At 38.4% G+C, this 10,354-nt stretch overlaps 1 protein-coding gene across 1 annotated transcript; it reads left to right on the plus strand.

Moving 5' to 3' along the window:
* The first annotated feature begins 8,457 nt into the window (after positions 1-8,457).
* On the plus strand, positions 8,458-9,255 carry LOC141637412 (uncharacterized). The gene has a single exon (XM_074446895.1). It carries the CDS (start codon positions 8,458-8,460, stop codon positions 9,253-9,255), a length of 798 nt encoding a protein of 265 aa, XP_074302996.1.
* Positions 9,256-10,354: the final 1,099 nt, after the last annotated feature.

A 10,354-nucleotide genomic window follows, 5' to 3' on the forward strand; every position in this document is an offset into this window, starting at 1 on the left:
TGATTATAGTGAATTGTTTCATTCACATGATTGAAGCAATCATGATATACATGAAGTTAAGTGGGAGCTAGAATTATTTTTCCATGTCTTATATGTTGATAACATATTAATTGTTGAGAATAATGTACCAATGCTCTCTTCTGGCAAGAGTGATTGGGAGACTAGGAAAAGGTACAATATACTTTAGATTACCGAATCTATGTGAGAGTATATTGGCATAGAGTTGAGAGTCTTATGAGGATAAGATCTTTCGTATCAGTTGTAACATCAACAAAGTTGAATGGCTTATTCATGATGATGAAAGTGGAATTACTATGATGGAATCATAGTCGTTCACTGAACCCATTAAGTTGTGTTGATTACATGAAATCGATTTCTAATGTTTCCGCCATTAGAATGATCATGTATGCCTACAGACGCACGTGCTGTGATGTACCATATGCTAGGTGCATGATAAGTCAATAATAAGTTAATTCATAAGATGGGCTTGTGAAAGCCTTAAAGTACAATTGATAACTTGTACACATGTTTGGACGATAAACTAAGTTAAGGTGTTGAAGGGTTGCACCAACTTTAGTTTCCAAGCTTAAAAGGATTTGATGAAATCCTAAGCTAATGTTATTGACAAAGGAGTAAGAAACTAAGAAATGTGTTTTAGTTTCGCACATTGCAAATTCTACAAAAGGAATCTAAGTAAGTTGTGATAAAATAGTCAACGTAGGGATTAAGGGTGAATCTCTCTACAAATGACTTTTTCACATGTTATGCGATAACATTAGGAGCTTCTTTCAAGTTAAAGAGCTCATGTCTAGTATGAAATCTAGACATATACTTAGAGAAATTCATGTCATTAAGAGATGACATTGAATAGAAGGAAATAGCGATTGATAAAGTGGGAATTTATAGATATCGGGTATATCTGCTTTCCAAGCTTGTATTGCATTTTAACTAGTGTTATAATACACTAAAGATTATAGAATATGAAGTAGTAATAGTGTATTGACTATTCATATGTGATAATCACATTTATCGTTTGAGTTTTATTAAACTCACCCGCTACCTTGTCGTATCTGAATGGGTTGTAGAGACAAATTGAACCCCATTAAAGTGAACTGGATTGACATGGTATACGCCCCTAGTTACTTATATGAGGTGACGTCTCGAAGTGATTAGAGTGTGATGCGATTGATGGCAAGTTCAAGTGTCATGGAGTCATATGGGATGACTAGTCGATCACATAGGCAGACTGTATGGGACAATCTGTCGGGCAGTGACCGCTTATAGAGTTCTGGTAATTCATGAAGCCTGGTCGTGGCAAGAGCTACTATAGTATTCTTATGAGTCAATTCTTTTGACTAGAGATCGATTAACATTCGCCCAAGTTGGCACAACTTCCGATTAGCTTTGATTTATACTCTACGATTTCGTAAATGAGGTCAAACTGGGTATATTTTGGGTTATGATGGACTGTGGCTGAACGAAGGGAATAGGGCGATAGGAATTGTCCACCCCTTGTCAGGGTTGTTTGAAATCTCAAGGCCACTCGAGGAGTAGTTAACTGGAAATGCGTGGCCACGCTCGGAAGGTATCTTTGATAGATAATTCCGGTCAGACGTTAATCTCGGATCGAGAAAACCACTCAAGATATGATCAAATGTAAGTACGACTTCAAGACACCTTGCATTGAGTGGGAGATTGTAATAGGACAAGAGAATTGGTGACGCACACTTGTCGAGGACAAGTGGGAGATTGTTGGGAAATGTGTCCTCAACAATAGTGCGATCACATGATTTAAATATCATAATTAAATCTCAAATTAAGAATACGTGAGGGATGATTCTTTATACGATGACCGTCATTAATCGGTAATGATTGGCTAACTAAAGTTTGACATTCTTGTCGTGTGACGGTGGTGGTGGATTGATCCCTTTAGGTCACACCTATAGGATGAGGCCCAAATAGATATTTAATTAATTGTATGCGATACGAATTAATTAATTCCTTAATTATGGGAGTGCAATTTTGCGTCTTATTTTAATGTGATTAAATAAAGATTAAATTTAGTAATTAAGTGTTATATTACTAAATTAGTTGAGATATTAATATAAGTTTTGAGGTAGAGGTAATTAATTATTTAAAGTTACAAGAAGTTGTAATTTTAACTAACTAGTAATTATGGGACCCATTATATATTGATATAATGGTAGTATACTACTCAAAAAGTGGAGTGTATATTATATTATTAATTGGAATATTTAAGTGTTAAATGATTACATTAATAATTAAAAATGTAAGATAGTTGAACATATGACTTATAAGCATTTGTGGGACAAATGACAAAAGGCAAAAATAGACCATAAAGGGTCCATTATTTCGGCCAAATAAGAGCAAGAGATGCTCTTGTTTTGTCTTGTTCTTTTTGTTATAACAATGTGTGATAGTGACTTATCCATGACATATCTTACAAAGCTTAAACCCTACACACTACCTACACAAACAAAGAGTAAAAACAAAAGACAAAAGATTCCTCTTTTGTCCCAAGGCCACCGGTTTTGGCTTGATAAAATGGGCATTTGGTTGCTCATTTTATCACTACTTGTTTTTGCTTGTAAATGGATATATCTCTCTAGCTTTCTCACATGCAAAATTTATAAAAGCTCTCAATAAATACTAATACACAAAATCTATTACTAGAAGTAGTAATATAAGAATATTAGTATTATTAAGGTAATATTTCTACTACATATCTAGTTAATATTAGTAGAGATTTTTGGGATTCATCTTGGGCGCAATTTATTGGAGTGGCTTCTAAACTTGGAGTCTTAGGAGGATCATCCATCATTATAAGCTCAAGAACAAGTGAAGGAAGGTGACCTTACTTGTGCCCAAATTTTCGAACCAACCAACAATGTAAGGAACATTGTTTTTCTTATAAATCTTTCATTTTGTTATGCATGCACTAGATCTAAAGAACAAATAATTAATAAGTTAATTAGTTCACTATTAGAAGAGTCTAATAATAGGTATATGAACCTAACAAGTCTTGTATGTTAACTTTCCAATATCGCTGTTTACTTGCTTGACTGACTCGACCAATAAGCTTGTAAAATTTGCCAATCAATGTGCATTCGTCATTCGTGAATAAATCCCAACCCTTTGTTACGAGGATCAAAGATATTTCTAGGACGATAAGTGCTGCGAAACTGGTTGTCTTCATTTTATGGGTGATTCTGTGTCTTGACCTAAATCGGTACAGTTATGTAAAGGAAAGTCAGACTGGACCTATTAGGTTACAAATTCTCATAAATCGATTTATTAAGTTTTGACCCTAATTCTTTTCTTATGTTGATTGATTCCCTATGTTTCTAAGGTATGAGATTACAATGATTAGTGAAATGAATAATTACTAATGATTTTTACTGGTAACCTTGTAAAGCATTGTTCCATTCATAATTTGATTATTCACATGAATAAATGTTACCAATATTTCTTGGAAAATATGCTATTTGACATGAACCATATGTGAGCACCTAAGCATCTTCATCTTTGTAACCTGAGTAGTAATGTATAAATTAGATTGACAAGCAGATCCTGTGAATATTATTGCATGTATTGATTGATATGAAGAGTGTTTAGATTAATACTGAAATGTCTTAAGTTATTCAACGTGGCTTTTGCTCCGATCCGTGGCGATGTGCTGTAGCAGCAGTAACTGTAGCTTCCTTGAGAGAGCTTGTATATTGATTGTCTTTAGTAGGGATTAGTTAACTTGAGCATGAGTTGTAAATCTTTTATCCTCTTTCAGTTGTTAGCAGTAGTTTGAGAACTTTTGTTATAATAATGAAGGTTACGGGGACGTAACCATGTTTAAGGAGGGTAGGATTGTAAAATCTTTATACTTTCATGTGTGATTTCTCAGTTTGGATATATATTGGTTATGCGTTGTGTGGGTTATGTTTGAGTGTTACATGATGTGTTTCTGTTATGGTTAAACTTCGGGGACGAGGTTTATTTTAAGGATGGTGGAATGTAATACTGCGTTTAATATTCAATTTGGTGGGTGCCTTACATACTTTTGTATATGCGTTTCATAATTCGTTTGCGTTGGTTGGTAGAGAGGGTAAACTTCGGGACGAAGTTTCTTTTAAGGAGGGTAGACTGTAATACCCGATATTTTAATATGATATTATATTAGGCCGAGTTACCAGCTGGGTCGTGTAGTGTATTTGTGACTCGGGTAAGTATGTGACTCGGGTTTTAATTAATCTAACTAGGCTAGCCCCGTATCGTCTTAATAGGACCTATCCTATATGTATAACTCATCTAACCAAACCCTAATCTCCCTATCACCATATTCACTTTAACCATGAGAAAAGAGAGAAAAGAGAGAAGAGGGAGCCGTGTGTGAAGGAGCGCGTGAGGCATTGCGAGGCGATTTCTCGGCCTATTCTCATCCTATTTCGTAAGTAGACTATCCTATTACCTCTTTATTCAATTATTAGCATAATTATAGTAGTAGTGGAATAATTTTTGTAACCCTAGAAATTGGTTTGGGGGTTTTGATTATAAATTGTATGAGATAAATGAATAGAATAGTTACAGCAATTTACAGATTCGTTGGTCTGTGTTGTTTGAGTGTTTTACCTATCTTAAATTCGTGGGATGCAAAACGTTAAAGAAGAGACTCATGCTTATTCCAAGCCTAGTTTATGCCTGTAAAAATTGGTAGCATTTCACCGTGTAGTTTTTCCTGAAGAAATTATTTGTGAACGTCTATCTAAATAGTCCGCGAATCAGTAGAGGCTGAAAGATTACTTCTAAAACATAATTTAGTATTGAATTGGTGCTGGATCGTTTTCATATATTTCATTTAAAGAGTTTAGATGAGTTAGGCGTTGGTTTTACTTAAAAATCATTTGTCAAACTCGTTTTATGAATCAATACTTTTTATGCGACGGTTTCTGTCAGTTTTTGGAAATCAGTCTGAAAACCCTCGATAAGTTTGGAATTTGAGAAAAACACGTTTAGATATAATTTGTAGCTAAGACTCATGGGGTTCCAATTCAATTGGCCTTGCATCAATTCGAATTTTCTAGAATTAGTTATTCATTTTTACCGAGTACGCCATGTGCGGGAAAATCGGGGAAAGTCGTGTTTGTTCCTTAAGTTGATATTCCTACTAAATTACGATGAGTCTAGGTTATGTGAATGATTAATTGACTGAGTAGGTGGTAATTATACATAATTATGTTATGTAGGTGATGGATATGTGAAGGATCATAATTGATTGCTTGTGCGTGCTTGGATTGCGAAAAGGTAGGGAAATACACTTGACTTATTATCGTTGTTGTTGAATGGTGTTGATTTGTTGTGTTTCGTATGACCAAGTTGTGAACGTTTACTTATTTCGTGGTTGTTGCTTTATGCTATGACTCATATACTGGATTGTGATTGATCGAGTTGATCGTATTGAGTATGCTATCACAACATTTTGTAGCTGGCATGATTTTATAATTGATCAGTTCAATGGTATACATATTGCATTGCATTGTTTACTGTTAAGCATTTCATGTGCATTGGAGTTGGAGGATAGTGTGGTGGTGACGAGGTTGTGATACGTTGTGATGTTGTGATAAGGCCCAGGCGGGTTCTGCAGGACCTGCCCTGGATAACCTGTTGCGGTGGTATATCGACGACGGTCGATTGATAGTCCGGGGATCGGTATGGTGGGCGTTCGGGTTATGAGATATGAGTTGAGATGGAGGTGGAGGTGACGGAGGAGCATGCATATCATATTTTGTTGTTTCATTGTATTCCCTACTCAACCTCGTGGTTGACCCTGTGTCTTCGTGAACACCTGTGACGATCCAAATATTGGGGAGCAGACTTGACAGGTTTATGAGATAGGATGGGAGCTTCATGGGCGTGAGACACTGGATCAGAAGACTTAGTAGCTAGAACATCATTTAGAAGACTTTCACTTTTATTTATGTTAGTTCTTTGTAATTTGATGTAAATGAGGTTTTGTAAAAAAGTTAAGTTAAAGAAATTATGTAATTTGCCTTGGAGTTTAATTTGTTATTCACTACCTCGGGAAACCGAGATGGTAACAGTCCGGTTTATTAGGGAATGTCTTGCTACAGGCTCCTTTATAAATCGGGGTGTTACATTGTGCGTCGTTGTGTTAAACAATTGTAATTGTTCATTAGTCCAATTGACTCGTTGTGTGAACCATTTGTCCTTGTTCATTAGTCCTTGTGACTCCTTGTGTTAAACAATTGTACTTGTTCATTAGTCCATGTGACTCGTTGTGTGAACCATTTGTCCTTGTTCATGACGCGGATATGGACCCCATGGAAGAAGTTGTGCTCGACATAGAGCACCCATCAAAACCAGGCCCAAATAATACATTTCTTATGCATGAAAATTGGATGGGTTTGCGTAAAAGAGAGGTATTATGTGCGGTTGAAGCTCGAGACCCGTACACCCCTTGATGCCGTGTGGGAACAAAAGAAAAATCAAATGGGAGCAAGGGGAGAGGGCCGAATGTGGCGGCACCAAGGGAGAAGAATCCTAGTTTATATTTTTGCATTCTTCAACATAGTTTGAATAAGATTTGACAAAAGAGTCTAAGTTGTAAGTTCTATGCATCTAATCATCCTAGAACTTACAAACTAGCATTTAATGTTTTACTTGGAGGCCAAGGCTTTTGTCCTATATAAGGACCTAGCCTCCCTCATTTGTAATCATCCAAAGTTGAAGTAAAATTATTTTAGAGAGAGAAACTTGTTGGTTTCAATCTTTTTCAAAGAGTCGATGATTTCGAGTCTTGCCTTAAATTAAGGACGTGCTCCACAGTTTGAGTTGAATTGCTTGACGCGTTTCGAGTAATTCCCCATTGTTATCACTATAGGTCTAGTGATACCAAATATCCCATTGTTTTCGATCTCTTCTCAAGGAATCGAAACAAATATCCTTTATCTTTTGCACAACAAAAACCCAAAAACAAAACAATTAAGTCTTCCGCTACGTATACGCATCAAATGGTATCAGAGCTTCGGCTCTTGATCACCCCAAAAAAATCAAGACGGTCCTAAGGAGGTCCCAATCAGTTGATAGTTGAATATCCGACGCGCTTGGTATTCAAAGATTAAACTCGGCGAGGTAGTTGAGGTTTAATCGATTGGATCTTGAAGGCACGAATTGAACCGAAAAAAAAAAAACAAAAAAGCACAAAAACACTGTTCACGGTACTGTTCACTGACAAAAAAAAAAAAACACACATCTTTCTTTTCGAAAAAATCAAAAAACCAATCACCAAACATGAACTTCGACGATCCCAACTTTCTCAAGGATCTTCAAAAGGCCCTAAAGAATTTACAAGAACACGATCCCAAATGGCAGCCAAGACGTGAACGAGTCATTGACGAGTTCAAAATGAGTGAACTACCCGAGTTCACAGGAGGCATGGATCCCGAGTCTTACCTTGAATGGGAAAGACAAATAGATCGGATGTTTGATTTTAAGGGACTCGATGATGAACGATCTTTGCAAGTACGCCATTTTGAAATTAAGAAATGGGGCTTCGTTATGGTATGAAAGCCTTAAGACCAGAAGAGTTCGATTAGGAAAGGCAAAGATAACATCATGGCACGTGCTTAAACTCAAATTACGGAAAAGATATGTACCCGCCACACATAGGCTCACAACCTATCGTAAGATCACCGATCTTACCCAAGGAAGGCTAAGTGTCCTGGAATACATTAACGAATTTACAAACCTAGCCTTAATGGGAGACTTGGTGGAGGATGAGGACATAAGAATGGCGCGATTCCTACCAGGTCTAAACCGCAACATCGCCCATGTTGTCGAGTTACAGAATTACTCATATTTCGATACCTTGTGTAGTATGTGTCTCAAAGTGGAGGCACAAGGAAAGACGAAGGTGGCAACCACCTATGGTGAGAATAGCCGGACTTGGAAAAATGAGAACAACTCAAGGACAAGCACCACGGGAAATACCACCGATCCCAAGACGACTCCTACCTCCAGTGCTGCTATCAAACCGCCCGCCTCAAAGGAGAATAGCTACATGCAGATTCGGTGTTTTAAATGTCAAGGGTTTGGACATTTCAAAAATGCGTGCCCGAATCAACGAACCATCACACTAAGAGAGGCCGTGGAATGTCGTGATGAGGTACATTTCAAGAGGAGGAAAGAAGCGAGGGTATTTTTAATTTAGAAGGAGATGAGGAAGAGGCAACCGCCGGGAACGCCGAAGATTACGTCGCTCCTAGTTATGATTGCAATTTGGTTCTCCGAACCCTGCAAGCTCAAACGTCGCCCATTGAAACGGAGCAACGAAGTCAAATATTCCACACCAAATGCCAAGTGAAGGACAAATGGTGTAGCCTAATCATTGACGGAGGCAGTTGCACCAACGTGGCCTCAACAGAAATGGTGGAGAAATTAAAACTACCCACGATCCCTCACCCAAAACCATACGCCCTGCATTGGTTGGATGACGAGAATAAGGTGAAAATCACTAAGCAAGTGAGGGTGGCACTGACCATGGGATCTTACAACGACGACATCCTATGCGATGTTGTACCAATGGATGCATGTCATGTCCTATTAGGACGACCTTGGCAGTATGACCGGGATGTGGTGCATCGCGGTCGAAGCAACGAGTACGAGTTGGTAAGTAAGGGAAAAAGAATTGTCTTAAAACCAATGGCGCCAGGTGAAGTACGTTCTATGAGTGCCAAGCGTGGGACGACCACCAGCATGACCATGCTTGCTAGTGAGAAAGAGGTGGACGAGGCCATTATCAATGGCAACCAGGTTTACCTAATGGTGGGCAATGAGACTCCTAGCAACGAAAGTAAGGATGGACGATTAACCTCGCTCTTGGAAGAATTCAAGGATGTTTTCCCCGAAGAATTACCCGCTGGGTTACCACCTATTCGTGGGATCGAACACCAAATCGACCTCCTGCCCGGAGCTCCTTTGCCAAACAAACCTGCCTATCAGTGCAATCCGATGGAGACCAAGGAGTTACAGCGGCAAATCGAGGAGCTAATGGAACGAGGCTATGTACGCGAAAGCATGAGTCCATGTGCCGTCCCTACACTACTTGTCCCAAAGAAGGATGGGACGTGGCGAATGTGCATCGATAGCCGAGCCGTGAACAACATCACTATCAAGTATCGGTTTCCAATTCCGAGGCTTGATGATATGCTCGACGAGTTATGATGTAAAACCGGGTACCAAATCGGTGTGAATCTTAGACACGAAAAGGCCTGATTTGGTGAAGTATTGTGAGTGATATTTTTGGTGTTTTATGAGTTTAAATTGCAGCGGAAAATGTAAAGTAAAATGGATATGGATTAGCTAAGAAACCTCGCAAGATAACTCAACTAAAACTGAAATCTCCAACCAAGACCACACAGGAACAAGGAGGGAAACAAAGGATATTTCAACCAAGAACACACAGTAAACAAGGTTGAAATATGGCGCCGACCTCGCAAGGAAGACAAGAACACTCGCAAGCATTCAAAGTTTGAGAGAAAATCTCTACACTTGGGTTTATATTTCTGAAAATTGGATGATTACAAATGAGGTATTTTGGCCCTTATATAGCCTAGGATGTACTTGGGCTCCAAGGCATCATTAAATGCTAAAAACTATTTCCTAGGCATGCTTGGGCACCAAGGCATTATTTAAAATTATATAGAAAAAATATGCTAGATTTTTGTAAAAACTAGGTGAGGAAAACTAGGTGAGGAAGACTAAAATCATCCTCTTAACTTGGGCGGCACTCTCCTTGGGCGGCACTCCTTGGACGCATTTCTCGGATCAGCTCGTGCTCGATGTCCAACTTATCATTGTGACATAACTCGCATTTCTTTTAGCGCCAAAATAAGGACTCGGATCAGCGTTAAGTAAGAGTGCGCTAGAGCTCGACATTGCTCCCGCATCATTCTCTCCTTCTTCAAAAGAATTTGTCCTCAAATTTTCATCATCCAAGTATGGAGATAGATCACCAATATTGAAAGTAGCACTTACACCACCATATTCATCAGGGAGTTCAATTTTGTAAGCACTTTCACCGTAGCGTTCAAGCACTCGAAATGGACCATCGTCCCTTGGCATTAACTTGTTCTTTCGCTTAGAGGGAAACCTCTCCTTGTGAAGATGTAACCAAACAAGATCTCCCACCTTGAATGTGGGCTGTTTTCGATGCTTATTAGCTTTCTCCTTGTATCTTGCATTAGCCTTCTCAATTTGAGCTTTGATTTGCTCACAAGTACGCAAGAATGCAGCTTGTCTTTCCTTAGCTTCAAAACTTACC

The sequence above is a fragment of the Silene latifolia genome, unplaced genomic scaffold, assembly GCF_048544455.1.
Source record: "Silene latifolia isolate original U9 population unplaced genomic scaffold, ASM4854445v1 scaffold_106, whole genome shotgun sequence".
Lineage (NCBI taxonomy): Eukaryota > Viridiplantae > Streptophyta > Magnoliopsida > Caryophyllales > Caryophyllaceae > Silene > Silene latifolia.

Excerpts from the sequence above, each read along its gene's own strand:
- LOC141637412 (XM_074446895.1), top strand. The coding sequence starts at position 8,458 with ATGGTGGAGAAATTAAAACTACCCACGATCCCTCACCCAAAACCATAC.